This window comes from Paramormyrops kingsleyae, chromosome 1, assembly GCF_048594095.1.
Source record: "Paramormyrops kingsleyae isolate MSU_618 chromosome 1, PKINGS_0.4, whole genome shotgun sequence".
Classification (NCBI taxonomy): Eukaryota; Metazoa; Chordata; class Actinopteri; order Osteoglossiformes; family Mormyridae; genus Paramormyrops; species Paramormyrops kingsleyae.
This window is the reverse complement of record NC_132797.1, coordinates 12,938,131-12,964,268: the sequence shown is the minus strand read 5'-3', so window position 1 is coordinate 12,964,268 and position 26,138 is coordinate 12,938,131. Positions and strand designations below refer to the sequence as shown.

At 42.9% G+C, this 26,138-nt stretch overlaps 1 protein-coding gene across 4 annotated transcripts in view; it reads right to left on the bottom strand.

Moving 5' to 3' along the window:
* The window catches only part of LOC111835854 (IQ motif and SEC7 domain-containing protein 3-like), a 114,253-nt gene that overhangs the window by 6,997 nt on the left and 81,118 nt on the right, over positions 1-26,138 (bottom strand). For all 4 annotated transcript variants that reach the window (XM_023796566.2, XM_023796567.2, XM_072709891.1 and 1 more), the window contains 8 exons: positions 24,350-24,472; positions 18,997-19,163; positions 14,004-14,143; positions 11,151-11,276; positions 9,788-9,887; positions 8,165-8,326; positions 5,283-5,375; positions 4,348-4,391 (listed from right to left, as the gene is read on the bottom strand). In XM_023796566.2, the coding sequence (XP_023652334.2) occupies positions 4,348-4,391; positions 5,283-5,375; positions 8,165-8,326; positions 9,788-9,887; positions 11,151-11,276; positions 14,004-14,143; positions 18,997-19,163; positions 24,350-24,472 (955 nt within the window). The remainder of the gene's footprint in view (positions 1-4,347; positions 4,392-5,282; positions 5,376-8,164; positions 8,327-9,787; positions 9,888-11,150; positions 11,277-14,003; positions 14,144-18,996; positions 19,164-24,349; positions 24,473-26,138) is intronic.

The following is a 26,138-nucleotide window of genomic DNA, read 5'->3' as shown; positions in this document are numbered from 1 at the left end:
ACTCCCTGCAGATTAGCTTCAAGAATGTTTCAATTATAACAAAAAATACTTTGCATTTTTTTTTTTCAATTTTGTTATGATATTAGTATACATATTTATCGCTCTAATGGGGTGCCCAATCTTATCCGCAAAGGGCCGGTGTGTATGCGGGTTTTTGGGATAACCTGTAGGTCAGCTTTTCAAACCCAGGTGTGAGGACTCTTCAGCCAATCAGTCCTCTAATTAGTGACCTAATTAGGGAGTTGCAGCGAAAACCCGCATACACACCGGCCCTTTGCGGATAAGATTGGGCATCCCTGCTCTAATGACATTCAAAAAGAAAATGCTTTACTTTTGAGTACATTTAGCCAGAATTATTAAAATGGCAGGTGAATGTAAAAAAAATACCTGTCATAATATTTTACGTAATTCCAAGAAATACCAGACACTGTTTCACTGCATGACTTTGAATAAAAATAAACAATATTATTAAATACTGTTATTATATGATATGGATAACTTTGTAAAATGGATGTTTAAACCAGTTAAAATACTACTCATTACAAGTGCCACTGCGCTTATTTCAGTTTTAAAATTGTGTAGTTAAGTAAAACTGACTAAATATTAAATATGTGCTTATTACCATACGTACCGCATAGGCAAACAGCATTGTATGCACATACATTTATACATGCATACTTGGTGTACATACATTTATACATAATGTCATGCATTAACTATTTATATAACTATACATTTACGTAACGTTATTTTCGCTCCCATCTCAGTCAAATTGAAGGTTTACCGCAAAGCACAAAGCTGTCCGACGTTCTTCATGTTGCAGATCAAACATAAAAACCGAAGCACGTTTCCTATTTGCTAAAGCCGCCTTAATAAAACAGAAAACGTGGCGTTTTAATGCCCATACAATTTAGGGACTTTTCTAATCATAATCCAGTTTAGGAGCTATACAGTCAATTACTTCTGCTCGGAGTTCCGGGCTGCTCCTTAAGGAGCGCACGTACCTGAGCATTAGCATAGTCTTATAATCAGCCCGCAGGGATGCCGGCAACTCGGGTACCGCATGTTTCCGTGCTGGCAAACAAATGTTATTATGCACATAATTGTATTCATCCCAGAGACAGCGCTTCTCCCGCCCCAGCCGTCTCACGTCGTCTCTCGCCGGGATACACAACATTTTAACAAGGAAAACTCCAAATATACACGAACAACTCACTGCGGCGGGCACATGGAAAAGACGCAGCGCTGCAGTAGTTACATTTTGCGAAGTTCTGCAAGCGTCTTGCTTTGTTGGATATGCATTTTGCGCGTGTATCTCAGCTCCACAGATTATTAAACCCTTATACATTTTCAGCAATTAAGAAGATTTGATTTCAAACACGTTCATTGTTTTCCAATAACAATTCAGTTGTTAAAGATTAATGAAGCTCGCAGTCCCTTTCGACAGTCATTACTTTAACTACATGCTGACCAAACGTTTAGCGGGAACTGATTCTAACATTTGCTAACATCGTTCGCCTAAATAAGGCTCACCGGACACTAATGTGACTGATCTGGCCGGCTTCCACGCCGCTTGTGCCTGGGCAAGAGGTGACAGCCTCTCCGTCTGCTGGTTGTGGTCGGTGTCCAAGAGGCAGACAGACCAGCGCCAATGGCCCCGTCGCTAAGGGCGACCTGACAGCGCCGCATCTCCGGCCGGAGTGACATACTAGCGGGGAGCACCAACTTCATGCCATCTCCGCTCAATCTACAGCCTAAAAAAGAGGCGTGCAATATTATACGTACATCTAATTCTCTGACTACTGTTAAAACAAAGTAATTCTGTTCATCCATCATCCAACCGCTTATCCGTACAGGGTCGCGGTGAGCATAATAACCTACATATTGTATGATATCGATACTCAATATTTATTTAAACATCAATATTAAAATATGATAATGATAGTAATTGTCTTTTAATTGATGATTATTAATCAGTATAGGTTATTCTTTATTCCATCCATCCATTATCTATACCGCTTAATCCATCTGGGTGCAGGGAAGCTGGAGCCAATCCCACCATATTCGGACGAGAGGCTGGGTACACCCTGGGCAGGTCGCCAGTCCACCACAGGGTTATTTTATATTTTAAAATGTTAAGACCATTACGTAAGCTGAACTTAAAAATAGTAAGTCTGTTACGAAAGCAAATAAATAGAAAGAAGAATAAAGTACAAATATAACATAAACCTTTACACTATTTGCAAAGATTTAATCTGTTTCGTAAAAAATATATTAAAAATATTTAAACATCCCTTTTAAGTTTCATATACTGTATATCCAAAAATGTGAGCTTCTAGCTTCTTGGATCACAGAGGTTCTGTTATTTATTGACGAGTATCTGCTGTGTAGCCAGAGAAGGGGTCAAGTTTGAGAGAATACTGCGTCTGACTTTGAGGACAACAAACATTTGTAATCGATACTTTTAAATGGAAATCAATACAAAACAAGTAGTCTTTGAGTACACAAATACTGAGGTTTCGATCTGCCCAACCCCAGTACAAGGCGCAAGGCACAGGAACACTTCAGTCCAGCACAGGGCACATACAGTACACACTACTGGGAATTTAGAGATGCCAGTTAAGGTAACCATATGTTTGGACTATGGGAGGAAAGACTGGGACGAGAGGAAATAATAGAGTAGGGACAGGATTAAATCCCCAACATTACAACTGTAAGTGTAAAATACAGAGTTAAAGTCTTTATTGCTGACATAATATATGAAAACCATTATGAATAAACATATATCTTTCCACACCAGCTCTCGGGGTTTTTCAAAGTACCCCACCCCACACCCCCAGAATAAGGCTGTCTTTGGCTTGTTAATTAGCCTCTAATTAAAAAACTGTAACCTTTTTCAAATTCCCCAAGCCTCTATGAGATTCTGCTAAAATGCAGATCTCAGTTTGTGTGCTAATTGTAGACTGGTGCTGGTCTATTTCGGTCCTGCTTTCAGAAGTAACGTTTCGTGCTTTTTTGGATGTACTGATATTAAGGAAGAGAGAGCTGAGTGCATTGCCAAATAAATGGTACATTACCAGACCCACTGTTAAAAACTCCACTCCATGCTTGGAGTGAAAGAAAAAGATCCATTAGCTGCATTGAATAAGAACAGAAATGCATGTACCGATACAGAAATATTCCATCCTGGTATATACAACCATAATTAATATCAATTAGTGGCTGTGCCGTGCTCTGTCTAGAAAAACTAAGGGACGTCAGTTCATGTAATCTGTACTGATAAACAAGGTGCTGCATTTTTCTGCTATCAGACAAAACAGAACCATAATCCTCTTTATCCTGTTTGACTGCAGCTTCAGTGTTTTTTTTCTGGTGCTATGACACTTAGAACATCACACTGGAGAACTTTTCTTACATCGATCTATCCTGTGTAGATTATTACTTGCACAGAAACCAGATTCACTCTAAAAATGATTGACTCCCCCTTTCTGTGACATCCCCTTACTTAAAAGTCTCTGCACACCTAGCCCACAGAGGCTTTCATTGGCTTCATGGCTTCCCCTTCCCTCTCCACGTAAGTTGCCTGTCTATTACTGTCTTGAGACCAAAGACGTTCCAGCTCAGGCCTGCCTGCATATTTTAGTTCAGGCCTACCTGTATACTTTTGCTCGGGCCTACCTGTATACTTTCAAATGTTATTATCCCATAAATGGATCTGCTGCATCTTTCATTATGTTACTGCACTGCACACTCACTGAGTTACCTAATTATGCAGCACAAAAATATTTCTTTGGAGCATATCTCTATGGAACCTCCTTTGTGAAATAAACGTGAGGTACGAGATTAATAAATATTACAAAAATAGTTCTAAAAAAGTTCAGTATTTAATTTGAATTATTTATTCAAATTCTTTTAGGTATATGGAAGAGATTTTCTTTAAGGCAATACTTGATTTCCTGCACTGAGCATATAATAAATAAACAGTTTTTTTATGATAATGTGTGCAATTTTTGATATATAAGTCTAATCTGCAACCTGTGAATTACTGTGGGGGTGTGTGTTTGACTCCAGGACATGTACACAATATCAAAACAAAAAAAATGTAATATCCTGTGTTCAATATTTCATCAACGCACCCATGCCTCACGTTTTCAGTATCGTACCAATGTAATGCCTGAGACAGGAAGTCGATCACCAAAAGTTGAGATGGACAGGAACCCCCATAAATACACCAAGGCAGTCAGGCTGCAGATACCTGACAGCTAACCAATCTGAGCCTTTCCTTTCCTGACAAGAAATGCAAAATACTTACCTGCATTTGCCTTCTCCATAACAATGAGTACTTACCTCAGAGGTGTTGTTCCCAGCCTTTGCGTCAAGCTCCTGTTTGTCTGGAAGCAAAATTACAAATATATATATACTACTAATACTAAATCAATTAGTAAGCCCATGACCAATGTAATACAAAATAAAGAACAGTTACTGTAGGCTTGTAGGCAATCAGAGTGACATTTAACATCAGCCCTCCAGGCTCATTGGAAGTTATACCAAACTGCATGAAGCTAAGAACATTTTGGAATTTGTCTGACTCAATGGTCATGCAAAGCTACCAGTTCTTGAAATAGCATCTTTCTATTTTATGTTAATTAAAAGCACTTTCACAAATTCTTTCACAATTACAGTCCACCCAGTAATGTGATTATCTGTATGACACAGGGTATATATCATTATTATATAGTACAAGAATATACTAATACTACTATTACTACTGTGGGCAGTGGTGGCTTAATGCCAGGGAAATTCACTTGTAACTGAAAGATTGCAGGTTCGAATCCCTGATCAACAAGGCACCACTGAGGTACCCTGAGCAAGGTACTGTCCCCAAGCACTGCTCCCTGGGTGCTGAATTAGCTGTCCCCTGCTATGTCACGACGTCACATATGGGTTAAATACAGAGGACACATTTCGTTGTTGTGCACTGTGGTGGGTCAACAATGATCACTAAATTTTACTACTGTTATAGTATCATTATGAGTAGTAGTATATTCTTGTACTATATAATAATAATACTATATTATGTTTTCTTACACCTGAAATATTGCCCACCTGTATATGTATGCTGCAATAATCCACCAGTGGATGTTACTCAAAGCATACGACACACTCTCCTGCCGTGAAAGAACGTTAAGGTACAGGCCAGTGGTAGATGGAGTGAGGCTCCGATGCCGAGGCGGGATAGCAGAGCGACACGTTGCGGGACGGGGTAGCGAGCAGCCCAGTACCTGTGGGAGAGCCCTGCTTCCCGCCCATCTCCTGCTGAGTGCCATTGGTCTTCACTGGGTGCGTCTTGGCCCCTTGCTGCTTCTCCAGCTCCCCTGCAGGACACAGTGAGCAAGAACCCAGATATAATGCTTTCATTTGACGCACATTAACTCCATTTACATGGTGTTGCAGCAGGTGTGGCGCCACGGCTGCTTGTCTCCAGGGTCCAGGATTATGGATTTTGCAGGTCTAGTTCAAAAACAGGTGATTAAAAAAAGGTGATCTCTAAATTACGGTAAACAACAAATCCTTTATTTGCGATTTGCGCAAGTACAAGTACATTGGAATGCTTCTCTTTGCCTGCCCCGTCTTGCTCTCCGTAGCTCGGGGGTCACAGGGCAGGGTCAGCTAACGTGCCGTCCCCCTGGAGCTGGGGGTTAAGGGACTTGCTCAAGGGCCCACTGGCATGTGACTGTTCTGGAGGCCAGGGCTCGAACCGGCAATCTTCTAATCACAGACACAGAGCCACTCGCCGCCCCACCCATAGTATGTTAGTGTGTGCCCTGTAATGGACTGGCATTCCCATCCAGGATGTCCCCTGCCTTAGGTAGGATCACAGCTCAATGTGAGCCTGTACTGGATAAACAGTATGCACGATTAATGGATGGATGGATTCAACAGAAATACTGCAAATCAAGCACAATCAATGCACACCTACTATTTGCTAAAACAATTATCCATTATAGCTAGCAGAGAAAATGATCTTTGGTCTGTCATATTACAGATCTCAAAAAATCTGATTTGAAAACAATGATTTGAGATTAATGACTTTGATACTAACCAAGCAATTAATTATAAGATCTTTTTCCGAGCTTAAAGCCATCCCACTCAATAAGAGCCACACTGCCTAAAAGCAATGCACTTATCTACACCTGCTTTGTCCACTCGCCGCTGGGAGATATTGTTCTCCTGGAGGAATCTCGTCTGCTTCACATCTCTTTTTGCAGCCGTGTACCTTGTATTTTTTTTTTAATCCCCCAGGTGTTACAGAGACCGGTCCTCTGGTCCTTTACCTTATCTCGCTTTCTGACATGTCTATGACACAGCTCTTCAGATGGAGGGAGGACAAAATTTTGGGATGGGGGGCTGTTGCAGATGCCGATCTCATTACATTGTGAGAACGTCATGCGGGATGCACAGCTGTGGTTTTTTTTACGGCTCTGCCTGTTTTCTCGCCATTATAGGAGCAGAACACACCACCCCCCCCCCCCCCAGCTAACATTTCCTTTATATAAAAAAGACGTTTCTGTTCAAACACAATGTGTGGAAAGACTAATATAGACTCCTGAAGCCTCACCCTTCAGGTCTGGGCTGGATTTCGAAGGTTAAGTGTTGCATACAGTATGTAACCCTTATCCATTTAATAAAAAGCCAGACTGCGGCAGAGCTTGTAGAGGGCACCGTGTCTGCATATGGACACCTGGAGCGGGAGTCCCCTCTAACCCGCAGGTTCACCCTCCTTATGCTGATGATAGTAGCGCTGTCACCTTAAGAACTGCCATAGCTTGGTGAGTATTTGGTGGTTGATAAGCTTACACTCATCTGATGTGCTGTTGATGCTAAAAATGTGATAGCTACTTCGAGCAGCACTGTCTCCTCACTGTAGATGTACCCCCTTCGACAGGAAGGATGGTTCCTCTTATATAATTTGTAATCAAGAAATCCCTCAGTGAAATATACTTTTATATAATTGTAGGACCGCTGTTGAAAGTTGCCTGGTTCCATTTTGATGTAAGATAACTTTTTATTGCAATATGTTGCTATTTTTGCTTAACTTTTATTTTTTGTAATTACATAAAGGGCTAAAACGTCTCATACATGAAAAATAAAGTGCTAGTATGCCTCTCACTAATGGCACCTTCTTTTTCTTGTAGAAAAAACAATTGGCTGTTTTTTTTCCTTCCATTTTTATGGCTCTTTTGTACCAATGGTCTGTGCTGCAAGCCAGTCTAAGCCAGTACACTGCACATTTAAATGTCTTTATATTAGCAAACCGTTCACTCCTACAGCAGCAGACTTTACCTCAAAGTGTATTAATGCAGCAATCTTCTGAAAGTAATATCAGTGAAAGTGTGAGATAAGACACTCCTCAGGGAATGATTTTTTTTCGCCTTAGGGTTGAAGCACTGTGGACATATCGGACAGGAGAAATTTAGTTTATAAACCTCAGCAGTAGTTAAGCTTATATTGTGCATTATGGAGATTGCCATTGCATTTACATTTCATTGTACATATCAAAAGGGACAAACAGCTCAGCAAATGCAGAAACAATAAGTAAATTTAAATAACAAGGTTATCAAAAAATAGCTGCTGCAATAAAAAACAGGTTTTGCAAGTAGAGGCTTGCATTCAAATAATTTTACACAAAGCATTTAACGTGTCAGTACTTTGAACACTGCGTGAGGTTTGCAGAAACAGACACTGAGGTGATTTTCATAGATGTACTTGGGTAAACCAAATGGAAAGGTGAAGGGCCCACAGGAAGAGTCAGTGAGTAGGAGTCCTTCGTCCTTCATGGAGGCCGCAGCCTGAGGCTGAGGTATGTCCCCAGCTGACTCGACCATAGTTTGGTGGCAGGCGTCGCTTTATTTTAAGGTTCGCCTCCTGCTGAAATGCTGTCAGGTGGACCTGCTGGGTGTCGACAGCCGCTGTACGCCTAATTATCACTGTCGCTCGCTGTGTGTAAAGACAGCATTCATTTCGAGAGGAAATGTACTGGAACGGAAGGCATAACCAAAGTCTGGCAGGGCTGCTCTGCAGGTCTCAGACGACATCCTGACACGCTCAGCCTGGCGGAGGACCCGGATGGTGATGAAGACGCCGGAGCGGAGGCAGGACTCACACTCTATGCGTATCTGCTCCATCTCCGACACCTCGGCGATGGACTCCTTCAGGTCCTCCACGAACTTCAGCAGCTCCTCGGCACTCTGGGCGCAGAAGTTCAGCACTTGTTTCTTCTCTGAGCCGGAGTAAGGTGACACGATGGTGATCCCATGGGGGTAATCTGTCAGAGAGGGTAACGCACGAGATCGCTTACAAAGTCTGTGAGCACACAGACCATGGGGTCTTTGTGGGCTTAAAAGGTACAGCCAAGGTCTGAGGGTCACTCAACGTTCATCCATCCATCCATCGAAACACATGTCAAGTACAGAGAGTCTGTCCCAGGGAACATATGCACAGGTCAGCGGTCGCCCTGGATAGGCTGCCGCTCCATAGCAGGTCACAGGCACAAACACACACAATGGAAAACTACACCGATTAGCCTAACCGCATGCGTTTGCGGCAAGAAGAAATAGGACTACCCAAAGGAAATCTACGCAAACAGGGAAAACACACAACTTTCACACGTTATTAAATATCTAAATAACTTAAAAATGAACTGTGCAAGGCACAAAACTGGGAAATTAAATTATTTTAGCAACAGTTCCCCCTTGCTTGACTACCAGTCATTACTAGAGTAGTATTTCCTGATTCTGCACCAACAGATATGAATAAGACTGGCAAATGATATTTAATTCAAAACAATCTGTTGCAGGTCATTCCTAAATTAGTCACTGACCCTCAGTGTTGTGGGAGTTTGCAGAATAATGGGGAAAACATTTTCTAGTGCGATTAAGAACATTTAAGCAATTAAAGCAATCTACTGCTTAATTTAAGAAGTAAATAAGACACTAAAATTGCAACAATAAGCACCTTTGATAGATGGACAAATAGTCGGATGAAGATATATATATTTCCTTTCATGTTATGCTATACAAATATACTTTTCACAGCTTGCTTGTTGATATTTCATTGAATTACAGCTTTTAAATGTATATATAACAGCATTTAACCACAACCCCATAGTGGACAGCACTATAGAAAATGAATGGATGACAGTATTGAAGTTGTCTTTAGTTGTATCTGTCAATCATGCACAGAATGATGGTTGATCTACAGCCTGATTGTACAAACATTTAGCAGAAGGTGACCAGTTCAGTGGTCCATAGTTATTCATAGTCAACCAGCAAGCACCAGAAGGGATTAAGGTCTCGCTGCCTTGCTCAATATGCAGATCCACGGCCACTTTGAAACTTCTCACCTACTGTATCTGCAGTGTGCCATGTTTCTACGCCTCTTGATTAAATGCCGCAGTCAATCAATGCTACGGAAAGACTGAATCTGATACTTAAACAGCATCCCTAATTTGGCCGCCGCAGGGGAAGTCGTTACCTGTAATAATGCTGGGCATCTGCAGCTTGTCAGTTAACGACTCTGCTAGATGGAAATCTTATAACCTCGTAGCTTTATCTTAAATAGTCAATATTTCATTTTGCCACATTCAGAGAAAACCACACCCAGGACATTAAATAAGTCATCTGATTAAGGGCGTGTGGGGATGAGCAGCTTCCCTTGAAAGTTGCAAGCGCGTCATGGGTGAGGGAGGGGGAGGGGCAAAGGACGAGCGGCAGATCGATGGGCTTACATTCATTCTCAAAGAGGTGGAACTGCATCCCCAGAAGCCCCATGGCTTTGCAGAAGGTGTAGGTCGCAGAGGTCTTCTTCTTGGGACACAGCTTCAGGATCTGAGGTCAAAAGTGCAGGCATGACATCACTCAATTAGCAGAAAGGGAGGCGTCGCCTCATGGGTCACATGACGAAGTCTGTATAGCATGAACTAGGTGTCATGTGCCGCCCACATGACATACAGTAACTGGCGAATGAAGTCAGTATGCTTTAGTGCTGTATCTGTGCCCTGTGCCTTCATATCCAAATCCTATGGAACCAGTTACCCTCAGATATTAGATGTGCCCCCTCTGTTCCCGTCTTTAAATCTAGATTAAAATCTCACCTCTATTCACAGGCTTTCCTATAGCCCTAATTCTCTCATTTCCTGTGGCCTAGTGTGTCCATTCTTGTATGACCTGTTCTGCTTGTCTTACCATGCATTTATTTGTTTAATTAGTCTGAAAATTTTTAATTTTTATTTTATTTTATTATTTATTGGTGTACAGCACTTTGGTCAGTAATAGCTGTGTTTAAATGTGCTTTATAAATAAATTTTACTTACTTACTTATCAAAAATGGGGGCAGGAATGCGCACCTGCCTCTAAAACGCCACGTTCACTTGAATATAAACCAAGTGAGGGCTCATTTTTCAAATCGCGAAAAGCGTAAAGGAAAAAAAGTCTCCTGTGACTCTACCTCCTTGGAGCCCTATGTCATGTCTGCCAGAACCATTTTTCACTTTGATTTCTAGCAAGATTTATTGGATTACCTATGTTTAAAATTACAGTTCTGTTATTACCATACTGTCGAACAATTTATCATGGTAATATTATGACTTTTTCCACTATTTCCTATCACCCTCCTATCATGATACTATATGAATCAAATGCAAATGATCATCTTGTTCTCTTCTCTGAACTGACATCAGCATAATAACTTGAGTGTCATTACTAGAGACGCTTGACAACCTGAAAGAGATTACCTTTAAATATATCACATGGACATATTCCAAATAATGCATTTGGATTAAATCCAGGCAACTCTTACACCCTTTGACCTAATTACTTATTAACACACTACTTTAATTAATGCAGACAGTCCCTGGGGAGCTCGGCATGTACCGAGTCTTAGTTACATATTCGAGTACAACACAGAGCTGAGAAAAAAAACCAAACACACAAAACGTACTGAAAACTAGGAACCTCTGACTACAGCTGCCCAAGAGAAGCCAAAGGCAAGAACATCTTGGATAGCTCTCACTAGTTTTAAATCACTAGTTGAGTCGATTGAACGCGTTGAGTTAAGGAGAGGTTGTTCACTGGCGAAGATGGAGCCATTACCACAATGAGGTCGTTGAATAGGAACACTTCCCTTTGGTGGGCTGCCTGCTTCTGTGCCTTGTTGACGTCGGAGACCTCGAAGAGCCGACTGCAGCACACAAGTCTTCTGTGCGGGACAGAGAGCACCTGGGGGCAGTGGGGGAAATATATTTTTTTTCTAAAAATGCTTTTGTTCAAAGTTCTGTACAAGGGAGGATCAGTGCAACATCAGACATCGTCCCTAAAGCAGTCGGGGTTAAGGGCCTTGCTCAAGGTCCCAACAGTAAAATCTCTCAGCAAGCCGCAAGATTTGAACTGGTGACGTACCAACCCTAATCCATACAGCCAGTGTTTAATAAAGACCCAGAGGATTTGAACTAACTCTATGCGCAATGTTAAAAAATTCATTCTGTGTTTCTTTGCAATGGGAACAACGTGGTGCTTTATAGAGATGACAGACATCAGCACTTGCTGGTCCGTTCCACTTTACTTGTTATTGAAAAGTGTGTAGCTAAGCAGTTTAGGATGGATCAAATACAACAGAGTCAGAGAGATTCTACCATTGGGCCCTTAATCAAGGCCCTCAACTTCCAATTGCTCTAAGGACTGGTTGACCCTACTTTCTCAAAAAATAAATAGATAAATACATGTCACTTTGGATAAAAGCTTCTGCTCAATAAGTAGAACATAAATCTCTTGATATCCAAAGTGCTTATCAAGGAAATTATGATCTAGTCCAGGTTAAAGCGTGATTAAAACCAGCAAGGGAAGCAGGTGGAACAGTGGCAAATGAGCGAATTAGGGGGCATAGTGGCCATTGGACCAATCAGAGGCCCATGATAGCCAGTGAGCAAATCAGGGGCCACGGTGGCCAGCGTGCAATAGCCCATAAATTCTGGGCCAGCTTTTTGGATCGATTCCTCCTCGCTCCATTGATTCCTATAAGTGAGGACTGAGATGTCGGCGGGCCGGCGGCGGCCGATGATGAACCGCCAGCCCGGGTGTTTCTCGCTTTCTCGAACCTCGCCTGCTGTTAATTAAGCGTGCTGGAAGGAGCGGAGCAGCGAGGCAGAGATTGATGCAGCGAGCTAAGCCCTTACGCAAACGGTGCCGCGACGCCTCCAAGCGCTCTTCCGCACACCGGCCTGGGACAACGCCATTGACCTTTTTCAGCCTTGTTTCAGGGGACACGGGCAAACAATCAAATTAATCTGACAGAGCAAACAGTGCGAGGGAGTGAGCAGGAGCCAGAGCAGGGAGTGGGCTGGACATCATCCAGGGGAGGAGGCTCATCCTGACCTCTCCCCTCCCCCTGATTTTCCTGTGCTTTTCTTAACGTAAATTAACATAAGTGGGAAGTATAATTAATGGGGACATTTAATTGCAGAGGTGGAAAGTTCAGGCGCAGAAAGTATAAATCAAGACCAAGATATTGTTTCCACCAACCAGTTGAGTATAAAAAGTCACAGTCTTGTGCTTTCTGAACCTGAACTTCCTCTGTAATTCCCTGCAAAGATTACTTTCAAAATCTCCTGCACCGTTATAGTAATTAAGCTGAACAATTCATATATGATTAAATGCAGAGATTACATGTGGGACGGATGAACCGCAGGGCTGGGAAGGTCACCCCGGCCCATTCCCAGAATTCCCCAGCACCTCCCCCTCCCTCTCTTTAATATTAAGAGTTTAGTCTTCCCAGTTTCCAACTGCAATCATACATCTCCCCGAGCCTGATAAAAGACGCATTTAATTATTCTGCAAATTATATTTATAAATGATTAAAATATGCAAAAATATTTCACAGATAAATACACATAAATCCTCTCTCACTACACAGAGATGGCAGGACAGATACACAGATAGAGAGATGGATATTATGGATTTCTGCTGTAATGTGTTTTAAACTGTTAATATTTGAACCATGAAAATAGATTGTAGATGGAATAAGTCGTTTAATGACTTTACAGCAGACACGATTAGCCTAACAGCTGAGAGCGTGATTCAGAAGGACAGAGGTCATCCTCAACATCTTCCGCTCTGTGAAATGATCTCTAAATCCCCGCGTTCCCCTCCCTGCTCTGACCTCCATCTGTGCATCGGCCCCCACCAATTAACAGTCAACCGGTGATGTCTGTTCCTTTGCTATAAATAATGTTTTGCTGATATATAGGTTTTTAATCACCTAAGAATGCACAATTAGTAAAATCCATTATTTGTGTGCAAGGCAGTATGTTGATGTGCAAAGAAAATACCTTTTCAGCCTGATGTGTGTATGAATAACCTCAGACAGGAATGACAAAGCACTGCGCCTCAAAACCTTGCTGCAGAGAAATCCGCCACATATTGCTGCAGTTGACTTTGGTTTTTTGGGAATTTACACAGATCAAAAGATGATGCAGATGTTGGCCAGTTCCATAATGTTAAAAGGGAGACGTGGATATTACCAGAGGTGGAGATTTCAGGGCCAGACAGTACAAATCCAGACCAAGATTTTGTTTCAACCAACCAGTTGAGTATAAAGAGTCACAGTCACAGAGTACTCAACCGGATGGTTGAAACAAAATCTTGGTCTGGATTTGTACTCTCTGGATCTGAAATCTCCACCTCTGATTATTACAGACACATCTGCTTCATCGCATATTTACTCTACGTGTTCTTATTGTAAAGTTCCCGTAAAAGAATAATTTAAATACAAAGGTCTGTTTATTGGGGGGGGGGGGGGGTATGAATGAAGCCCAATTAAATATCGAAGGGGACACGTCCACCCCACCCCCGAGGTTTCTATACCCCTGCAGTACAGTGTCACTATATAGTAGTCATTGCTATTATTACACGAGGCGTTATCTAATAACACTGGTAGGCCAGCACACTCACGGTCTTCATTCCCACGATGGACTGCTCCACCTTGGTGACATAGGTGACGTGGTCCTCATTGGATCGCAGTTCCCTCTGCTGAATGCGCTCATAGATGCCCACCACCATGTCACGGGGGATGTCCGCACCATCGTCAACTCCTGGGGGGGCAGACGCTGTCAAGTCAATCACATTGACCATGTAGTGGAATATACAGGGTCCACTCGTAGGGTCAGGGAACTCCATAAAGCTGATCTTCTCAACAGGACCACCTTCTGCTTTAAGCATGAGAACTGACTGACAGAAACATTTACATGATGCTTCTATCTAAAGCGACTTACAGCAGAGGAAAAATGACGCTCACATGATCATCGTGTTGGTGTATGTCCATCGAAACCTCAAAACCTCCCCTAAAGTCACCACAGTGTTTGCAGCAACCATCCAACTACACCCATGTATTTTTTACTTGACCACTAACACACCTCCTATGGCTAATCAATACCTCATTGATTTTTGTTAACTAATTTAATTAATTAATTAAGGGAGGAGGTGGTGAAATTTAACAAATACATGGAAGGGCTGAGGTGTCCCTGGGGGGAGGTTTGGGAACTGAAGCGGTGTTCATCTAGCCATCCAACAAAGCATCAGTAATGTTTTGGAGAACAGCAGAAATGCTTGTTAGCTTTTACCGTATTATTTTTAATTTGCATATGTTCTAAAATGTTAAATTGTGTATTTTTTTCCTGAGCAAATATACACTTACTACCTGGATAAATAGCATTAAACATTTTCCTTTGACAGCTCAGGACTGTCGCACAGTGCTGTACCTCTTAGGATTCAAGCTCATGACCTTTACATTGTTAGCACAAGGTTCTACTCTTTGAACTACAGGAGAAACACACAAAAGGCGGCTACTGACACAGCCCTCACCGCAGAGCCAAACTCACTGCACAAATTCCACCGCCGATGTCACATGACCAGTAATTACAGCCTGCCCGCAATGATCCGGCATTCGTGACAGATTGTCCTTCAGTAAAGCTCACTAATACCCGTACGGTCGATCGTTTCTACCTCCACCTGAGATCGCTCGTTAAGGGCACTCGTTAAGGGCACTCGTTAAGGTGCCTCGGGTCCCAGCTTTACCCAATCACCCAACCAGAGGTGAATGAAGACGTATGTTGGTGTCATCTGGGGACACCAGTAATGTGTCCTAGCCACTTCAGCCTGCCTTTAAAGGTCGTGGAATGCATTGCAACTGTGGGGGGCATGCTGCAATTAGTGGAACGGGGGAGAAACTAACCACAGTGCCCCCTAATACTACCCACAAACTCTGATAACACAGGAAATCGTCAAAGCTTCAGACTAAATACAAGGGGGCAAGGATCACCTTCCAATGGAATGCAGAAGGGTGGAGGGCTTACCTTCTCCATATTGTTTGCTCAGAAACAAGTACACTCTATGGACAAAAATACTGGAGCACACCTCTTAACTTAATTCAGGTGTTTCATTCAAACCCACAACTGTATAAAATCAAGGACCTATCCATGCAGTCAGGTCTGCAAACATTTGTGAAAGAACAGGTCGTTCTGAAGCGCCCAGTGAAATCAAGTGTGGTACTGTCATAGGGTGCCACCTCTACATTAAGTCAGTTTGTGAAATATCTTTCCTACTAGATATCCCATGGTCAGCTGTAATTGGTATGATCGCAAAGTGGAAGCGTTTAGGAACAGCAGAAATTCAGCCACAAAGTGGCAGACCGTATAAAGTCAGAGAGTAGGGTCCCCAAGTGCTGAAGCGCGTAGTGCATACAAGTTGCCAATGCTCTGTTGATTCAATAACTGCAGGCATTAACCCTAAACCCTAAAAACCCTAAAAGTACATCGCCACTGGACTCTTGAACAGTGGAAAAATGTTCAGTGGAGCGAAAAATCAAGCTTCTCTTGTCTGGCAGTCTGATGGACGAGTCTGGGTTTGGCAGATGCCAGGAGAACGTTACCTGCCTGACTGCATTGTGCCAAATGTTTGATGGAGGACGGATAATGGTATGGGGTTGTTTTTCTGGGCTTGGACTAGGCCCCTTAATTCCAGTGAAGGAAACTCTTATTGCTTCAGCATACCAAGACATTTTGGACAATTCTATGCTTCCAACTTTGTGGGAACAGTTTGCGGAAGGCCCTTCTCTGTTCCAGCATGACTGTGCCCCAGTTCACAAACCAAGGTCCATAAAATCATGGTTGAGTGAGTTCGGTGTGGAAGAACTTATCTGGCCCACATAGAGCACTGACCTCAACCCCACTGAACATTATTGGGCTGAGCTAGAATGAAGACTGTGAGAAAGACTTTCATGTCCAACATCAGTGCCTGAAGTGGCAGCTGATATAGCTGCAAAGGTGGGACCAACTCCATATCGATGCCTATGGATTTGAATGGAATGTCATGAAAGTTGCTATCGGTGTATTGGCCAAGTGTCCCAATGCTTAAGTCCATATAGTGTACAAAAATCACTCTCCTGATGGTAGGAGTCCACATCTGTGTACATGCGAATTTCCAGTCCTGTGGAACATCTGTGAAGTACTGTACAGCCACACACAACCCCTAGCACTACACTCTCCAGCTACCCAGATAAGTGATGGCAATTAAAAATATATACAAAAACTGTGCATACTAAGTGAGTGAAGGGTACATCATCAATTACATCATTATTTAAAAGTAGAGATCATTGTTTCTAACTTCCTGTTAATAATATCTGTCAGTCAGGTACTGTTTTCAGATAAACAAAAGAGGACTAATTCATCAGCAGGAACAGCATGGGATGTGCAGAGATGCTGAGTAAATAAGTAAACTGCCTACTACACCCATACTCAATGTCTTGCCTGATGTACAGTATATTATTGGGTGCCTTCAAACCGCTGTGCTCCCCCACAGAATGTCCTGCCTTCGCTCCAGGTCTTGCAGCTTCTCAATGACATATTGTGATGCATTGTCACCTAGATGACTGAATTTACTACTATGCTGTAAATACAGCTGCTTTGCTTATACAAAATAGCTGCATCACTCGCTAACTGCTAAATATAACTGCTAATAAGAAAGTAGCTTAGATGCCAAAATTGACCACAATGCTTAAAAAACACTGTCTGATTCAAACACGGATCCGTCTGCTACCTGTGCCCCAGGCACGACCTGCGCCAATAGCAGAAGGCATACAGTGAATCAGCGTGGTTTTTCGTCATTATCTGTCCGTTTTAGTCCGAGGGTCAGTATTCTGTAGCATGGTCTGGTGGTCACGATTATTTGTGAGCTAGCACACAATGTTCCCACTGCTCCTTGTGCTCTCCGCCGGCCCCTTAAGTGCGGCTACAGCCTCTGCACGGACGAGCGAAGGTTATGGTTCTGTTATTGTTTTAGCATCCAAGAGACAGGCTTTAAGAGCCCAGGTGCATCTCAGCATCAGAGGGATGCGGGTTTATTAGGAATGTGCTGTATGGGAGTAAGCGGGATATGGAGGGGGGGCTGGGGAGCTCGAAAGTGGTTTTGGGTCCCAGTGGAGGACACAGCATTAGAACAAGAATCAGCTCTTTCTACTTCAGGAAGAAGGAAGCACTGAGAATTTAAGCTGCACATACACTGGAAAATAAGATGGGTTTTGAGCACTGGGGCATTGTTAGTCAAAAGTGTGTCTTATTTTTCCACACATCCGACGCATTCAACTTTCAAACAACATCGTCACACAGTTCGGATGTTTTCCCAAGGTCACCGCCATCCATCTGACATAATGATAACTACCTGCCGAGAGAGGATGCTACAGTATGGTGCATTGTTTTCCTTCATAAGCTTTGGAAGCATGAAACGACACAACAAACGCTAATTGCTTGATTGTGAGGTTGGGAGGCTGACATCGGTTTGACTTCCTTTGCCTCTGAGATGCACAGCGAAAGATGCAGAGTCATTCTTAGGTTAGACAAACAAGCAGACCTGGGTAACAATAACAAGACAGCCACATCATTCATCCCAAATCCCTAATATGTGCACTGCTACTTCATAGCCCCAGGAAATAATTATCATGGAGTTTTCGACTTGCTGATTAGCTCCAAAAGCCATCGGCATCCTTTAATTTTGCTTCTTATCACTGCAAGCAACAAATCCTTTTTAATATACCCTTTACCTTCAGAGGATTATACTAGCTGGAGGGAGAGCTGCGGTGGGATCCGTGTCCAAACCGATTCATAATATGCCTCTAACACACCGGGAATGTCAGCAACGCAGACGAGAAACATTTTAATATTCTTCATTCCGCATAAACACAAGTACTGATATAACACAAAATGGGAGCAATCCTGGCATATTTGGCCAGCATTTACGCACTGCCTCCAACTGCATGCACACCAACAACGCGCATTAAACATCTGTGTCCATCTCCGCACTGTTTCACCTGTTCAGTCAGACTGTGTTACAGTTATGAGGTGTGCTGACACTCCCCAGTTGTGATGAAGGCAGACAGGGAGACAGAGGGAAGAGGCCTCAAACAATACTGTGCATAAGATGTTTACAACTGGCCCTGATGGATTTTACAGCTACATTTGTAAGAACACAGATCCTCCTTTAAAAACAATCAAAGAAGACACAAACGCTGAAGCGGTTGAGCAGAAACTTTTGTTCCTTTCTATAATACGTGTCCAGCAAGCAAATACTGGTAAATTGGTGAATTCCCCAGTTTCATGGAGGCAGCCTTTTTCCTGAGATGCTACACATGACACGTGGTTCAATTTACTCTGCCTGAGTACATACAAAGGCACTGCTCGCTGCCCTCCCATTGGTCGAATTCTGTCAGTTCCCATTACATACGGTTGCCAAGCAACTCCCTTAGTCGAGTCAGTAGGGTCCCCATCCGGTGTTTCATTAGCATGTGCATGACCGAGGTATGACTTCAGCTGATGTGCAGTGCCTGAGTGCGGCATTAGCATTAGCATAAACATTATGATAAGTGGCAGCCTCCCCTGACTTCTCCAGAACTGACCCCTCAGGTTGCGGATGAAGTCCTCCAGCATCATCTTGCGGTCGGGCTTGATGTTGGGGCTGTACATGTCGGTGTTGAGAAGAATGATGGCGAAGGCCAGGATGAAGATGGTGTCCGGGTTGTGGAACTGTTGCACCACGTCTGGGTTGCACATACAGTAGCGCTGGCTTTAAGGGGGAGGGGAGAAAATCTGGTCATTTTTGCGGGTGTGAACCACTAACATCCTCCACAGGGTTCATCTATTAATGGCGACCAGGCACTCTATAGTCCACCTGTCAATCTAAGTCACATGACTCACATGATACCCACACAGTTCGGTACTAAACATCATGCTTTGTTGTGCTGTGACTAAAACTGCACTCCATGTTAATCAAACTGCACCTGAAACAGCCTGGAGAACTTCCACTGATCTGTGCCCAATGAAATTAACTTTGCACGGCAATTTCACGGACGTGAGAAACAACAAGCGTTAAAGAACCAGATGAGAAACATTTGCAAACAGCATTTAGCTGCATCAATCGACCGAGCATCACGGTGCTGTCCGGTAGGAAAGCAGTGAAATCCAAAAGGACGGGCAGTGCGAAAAATTTAGATGTATGTTGCAAGCAATAAAAACGCGCTACAACCTGTGGTTCATATAACAATCTCTTTTTATCGCAGTGACAAAACAATTACGAGAAAAGAGGCAGGGAGTGACAGCAGTCTATCTCTGTAGGGAAGGAGAGAGGTGAGGATCTATCAGTAATAATATGTTCCACCTGCCTCTTGTCCTTTATGGTACAAATCTTTTTTTAAGTTTCCCAGGATCACGGTGTGATTCACACTCACACAAATTATCATTCTAAATGCTATGTATCTGTGTTTTTATTTGTTTTTCCTCCACCAAAGTGGCAACAACGTGATTTTTAATGCTTGCTGAGATCGTCCTTGTCTGTTCCCAGTGGGTTTTTGAGCTGCGGTCCACCGCAGGCAGCGTCCACAATAAGCACGTTGCAGCCACCGGCTTAAGGGGCACCGGGGAGCCCCGGCGCGCCCAGCGCACTGTGCTGTTAGCGCTCACGGTAAGAGACTGCTCTTTGGAGAAAGTGCAAGCGTGAAGCCGGATTTTCTATCGCATAAGAAACACTGAATGCTGTAGTGAATCTGGAAAGACTATTTAAATAAAAGACTTACGGTTTTATATTATAAACAGCGTGTGGATAATGGTCGGCGTTCCCTCCAGATAAAATTCGCCCTAAGCGCATTTTTAAAATTTTATGAACGGTGCACACAAGACGCCGGCAATCTATTAAACATGTGCTGCAACAGCAGTTTACGGCAATAGTTTCATCTTCATTTTCAGCGTGTATGAAAATGAAAAACGGCAATAAAAATTCTAACCCCCCGCGTTATGTCAACATGAATTTCATTTTATTCATTTTGCATGTCACGATTTATTATTATGCATCGATAATGGACAAAAGAAATTCAAACAATAAAAGATAAATCCCACATAGTCATATGGGGGGGGGGGGGGAGGAGTTCTGGGTAATGGAGAGATTTGTGAAGGAATCTTTTCATTTCTCCATCTATTGTCATTTTAGTACATTTAACATACAATTATGAAAAACGTGGTTACATTTAATTTTAAGTGAGAATCCTTGCTAATCCTTCCGTCTCGAATATCACGGACTTTTCCCCACTGAGCGATTTAATATGCCATTCAAATTTCAACTTTTCAAATCTAACTTTAACAAATTTAATTTGAACAGGAACATTTTTTTTGTCAAAAACACATTGTGAAAACGTTCGGTGAAACATCAGAGCGTGTGAATGATTTGGAGCTAAACATAAATAAACCTGAAGAAAATCCTGCAGGCTGGAGCAACTGCCGCTGTGAAATGCTGACACCCGCAGCTGGCCCATAATCAGCTCTCCTGCTGATGTGGACCTGTTCGCACCTTTGCATGTGTGGCCGCACTGCCTTCCATTATTCCCCTAGTCTCCAGCTGGCCTTCGTCTCGGAGGCTATACAGGCAGAATCTCAGTGACACCTACCAACGTTCTTCGCGAATGCTTTTATACGCGGATTTGTTGTATGTGCATCAAAGGGACAAATTCTATTCCTCAGGCTGGTCACCATTCAGGAGAACAGTCCATTATGTTAGAAGGTGACAGTCAATAGTTCAGATTGAATGCTAGAATTGAGGGACGTTTAATACTATAACAAGGAAAGCACGTAACAGATGCACAAATATGCATTCATCCTATAAAGCCATATGAAACTTCGTGTCATAACAGCGGAAATGGGTACTTATGGGCATTTGTGCTGTTATTACAAGAAATCATTGCATATTTTAATCTTTATACAGCAAATATGCACTTTATTCGCAGTATAAAGGTTAAAATGCACATGACTTGTCCTAACAGCGAAAATGCACATAATATGTGTACGTAACAAATCGCTGCACGTATGCTTTTATGGGGAATGCATACTTGCGCACCAGTTACGTGCATCCCAGGCTGTAAAACACCCCTCCCTCTTCATGTACTTCTCCTGGACAGGGACGATGAGGAACCTGCAGCCTATCTGACAGGATGGGATAGGGCAGGGCTCTTCAAATTTGGACCTCGATTCCAAATCCAGGCCTTGTTTTCAGTTCTCCCAGGTAGTTAGTGTAACAATTACTGATTCTGATTGGCCAGAGGTTTCGCAACTGACTCTCAGGTAAAGAAAGGTTGGAAAATCAGCAGGGCACGGACCGTGATTTGAATAGCCCTGGGATAGGGGTACATCCTGGTGGGGATTCCAGTCCGTTGCTGGCCACATACACACACAATTTGATGATACCAGTTTACCTAACCTACGTATTTAGAGTGTTTAAAGGGAGAACATGCAAACAAAGGGGAGGTGGGGATCAAACCACTGAGCCCAAGGGTGTGAGGCAGGAGTGCTGCCCACTGAACCCTGCCAGTACTGCTATATTGCTATAGTCCCATGAAATTTATCTATCTACATGATGGAGCTTGTGCAGTTACATTATAAGGTATTTTATTACCACAGAGTGTAGGATTTCATTTGATTCAACCCAGACAAATGCAGCTGGTTCATGTAAGTGTTGAGGCCCATTGTAGAAACAATGAAGGCTCATCATCTCATTATTTGGTGAAGTATAAGTTAAGTTCCCTTGCATGCACCCCCCCCCCCCCACACACACACACATAAAACACTATGGTTTGAACAGGGCTGATTAACACAGGACAAGGACCACAGAACATCTATTCCTGAATAAATCTGTGACAGGGAAAGTGAATATATGACTAGGGGATATGAAGCAGAAATATGAATGTCATTGCGTTTTGTACTAAAGATGAGACAGTTGGTTTAGCCATTGATTTAAATCCTCCAATGAACTCTAAATCTCAGACGGGGCTGTTATGTACTGTCTGGCCCTCAGCCCCCCTGCCTGAGTCTATTGCCCGTAGTAATAGTAAATATCTCAGGCCACTCTGTCGACTTGGGTTTTGCGATAGGAGAGGTGGGAACAAGTGGGCAATTAATGGCCCTCCAGTTGGAGAGGACCCGCGTTCCACCCAGTAAAGGTCCTACATCCTGACCCAAAGGAGACACTGGTCTCCCCCTTGTAAAAGCTAAAGAGTCATACTTGTCAAGCACATTAGAAAGACTGCACCCTACTTGGTGTGACCACTCAGCGCACTGGCAGCCCGGCTCTGCGGCATGACATTTTACAGCCAGATTAAGTTGTTTTAGCAGACAGCAGCGTTGGGTTTCCAACTAGAGGCCCTTATGCTGTGAGCAAATCGCTAACTGAGTCAGACTATGATATTTCCTAAATGCCTAATTAATGAAAACAAATCTTCCAGTCTCATCACGCCCTTCTTTTTGCACTGAACGGAACGTGCGCGTATAATTTTACTGTTCACTCATGCACGGTGTTATGAGTTGCAAATTATTTAAAAATAGAGTGGCATTAACATACTGCATGCCAGTAATTCTGGTGAAGCTATTAAAGCCAGGTAGCATTAATAAATAATCACCATCCCCAGGGTAATAAAAAATTCACTCTCTCTGTGATTCCTGTGGACATCGAAAACTGGATGGCCGCTATCGACCCTCCCCCAGGAAGTCCCTGCATATGAAATAATGCAGCTAATACAGCAATAATGCTTTTGTTTTAGCGGTAGCCGAATCCTCAGAATAACTGCTGAAGGGGAGAGAATTTAAAGCTCCCTTTGAACTTCTTGGGAACTTTCCATTTGCAGCAATCCTCAGAGTAGGGCCAAAGCACAACTGCATTTTTTCATGCTGAAATGACTTTCAGCATAATACTTTGTATGTAATGCACGTTCAGTACTTCCAATGACTTATTTTCATAATTATTACCATTTTTAAAGGTGAAACCTTAATCTCACCAAAGTACTTCCTGGCAGCACTTCAGATTCACTTCTTCCGTTCAGCACTTAAGAGCAACAAAGAGTGTTTTTTTTAAGGAGTCTGAATTTATCTACCTGAATGGTATCTCCCACAGAGACATAATCCCAGGCCCAAGTGCTTCGTGGTTTACAATCAGGGCTCAGCTTTCATTCTGACTGAATGTTGGCTTTTTCTGCATCTTTAAAGACAGTGATGAGCTGTCGCTCACTTGAATCGCCACGGAAACCTCAGCTGCGTATGCAGTGTGGTAACTGCAGACAGTGGCCCTTCTGGAGATGTTCAAATGCCAGAGAGGTGCACATGAGTGATATTTCTTGCCTCATTTTTGTTTTCTGCATGCCTGACTCTCTTTTTTTCCTCTCGCACATCAAAGGCATGAAATTCCAGTGAGCAGCTGCTGGAAAAGGTCTTATGTAACCAAAGTAATTTTTAAACCAAATGCATTTTTATCAGGTGTTTTTTTCTCATGTGAGCAAGTAGAATGCCAGATTCACATAAATAAATAAACAAACAAATAAATAAACCCTCCCAGTGATATTATTCCATAATGATAATTACAACGGCGGTTCTTGCACAAAGCATTTGGAAAGAGATCTGAGCTTTGCTGTTCATTATGAGGATCTCTTTTGAAGATTATGCTGGAGGATATTCAGGTTCACCAAAGAAGGGGTTATCTTTTCAGAACCCTGGCTTATAGATAGGCAGACAACAACCAAAAAATGAACAACCACTGGATCACTGATCAGTGTAATTATGTTATTGGTTGGTAAGAGTTTGATGATTACTTCCTGTTGGTACATTCTATCCTAATTCCCAGAGTACTACTCCTGTTTTGACAAAGTCACACCCATTGGCTGTTTTTGGCTGTGAGAGAACAGGAAGTGCAAGTCGAGGCTCCACCCACCAGGGGGGGCATACCTGAAGGCCTCGATGAGTCGCTCCACTTTCTGCGCTTCCCCTTGCACCCGGATGTGAGCCTGGAACTTCCTCAGGGCCTCATCCAGCTCCATCCCAGAGAAGTCCATCTCATCCACCACGCAGCTGGAGGCAGGAGAGGTAGGGGAGAATCAGGGAGAAATCCAATGAAATTGACTCAAAATCCACCCTCTTGGCAGCACAGCTCAACCAGCATTACGGGTGTCTGAGGAAACCTAATGATGTGAAAGCTGTGCTTGTCAGTTTCCGTTAAGAATCTCAGCCATACATGGATGCTCAACAAATGGGCATACACTGAGACTGAGATAAGCCCCTTACATGAGTCTTCAAAGAAAAATATCTAACCTTAAACTTTCGAACTAGCTCCCACAGCTATAATTGAAACCAAGGATCCAAGCATGCCTTCGGATCTTTTTTCTATGGCTCGGCAGTAAATGATGAAAAGTTTCTGGACATCAAAGAGGCACGTGCTTTAGAACCTGTCCCCAGAATAACAGAACATCTTCCGGAGTGTCTATTCCAACGTGGTTACTTTCAATCATTAAAACCCATTTGGAAGTCAGAATTTGCTTTGCCCTCGAGGAGATTAAATCAGCTTCAACAGCTCACAACTGGTCTTTCAGTGTGAAGAATACTGATGACTTATTGCTTTTCATTTTAAGTGGGTTATTCGAGTGGCTGAGTTGCAGTGTTATTGCTGCTTATTTCTCAACGCAAGCAGCAAGGAAAACATGCTGGGATGATTGCAGACTGGAAAAAATATCCAGTACACAGCAGAATACAAATCACAGAGCAGGCCACTTTGAAGTCGATTCTTATTTGGAGGCTGGCACGGTTACTCTTATTTTGAACGTTTTCATGCCCCTTAAAATGATAAACTAAGATCTAAGATAAGGATTAAATATAGTACATAGTACCAATAGATTTATCCACCAAAACAGTGACAATAAGCACCAGCACTCTACTTCCAATTTTCCAATTTTATTTTCACCATTCTTTTTATATTGTGCTTGAATTTGGGAATACCTGCCCAACACCTTTATCCAAACACCTGATTCCCAGTTGGTCACTGGGAAAAATATATCTTGGAAAGCCTTCGACTCCTGCTGGTATCCATAAGGCCAATAAAGACAGTATATGCTAAATTTCTATCATTAAATTCAAAACTATCCCCCCCCCATGTGTACCTTAAGGAAGTTGGGACTTGCTGAAGCCTGTTACTCATTTTGAGTACTGGCTGCTACCAGGAGTAACAGAGCAATTACTTTTAAGGTTGTGTGAAAATAAGTGGCTCAGCTGCGCCGTGATGTCTGTGGAGGAGACTGCAACTAAAGCACGCATAAACACCATAGATGTATAACAAAAGCAGGGTAGAGAGCAGCAGCACCCTGGGCTTCAAGGATACGGCTGAAACAGCAGCATGCAGTCACTGCCACCTGTAGGGCTTAAATAGCAAAATAATCTGCAAAGCTGGATATCGCACGTATCGCTCAACAAACATCAAATCATTTGGCGTGTAGATAAGGGGGCCGGTGGGCATGCCTGAATAGTCCGTGGCAAATTAGCCTGACAGCAGCAAGAACGTAAAGACGAAGAGTATTAGATCGCACCAGCCGATACGAAAGCGAGTGCGACAAATCAGCTGGAAATAAAAACCAGTACAGCGACGGAGGCTGGCACAGAGAAAGCATGCTGCTCGGTGACAGCCAGCAGGCAAGTGCCGGCCAAATGGATTGTTTCACGGATCACGGTGCTACCAAACACAGCAGAT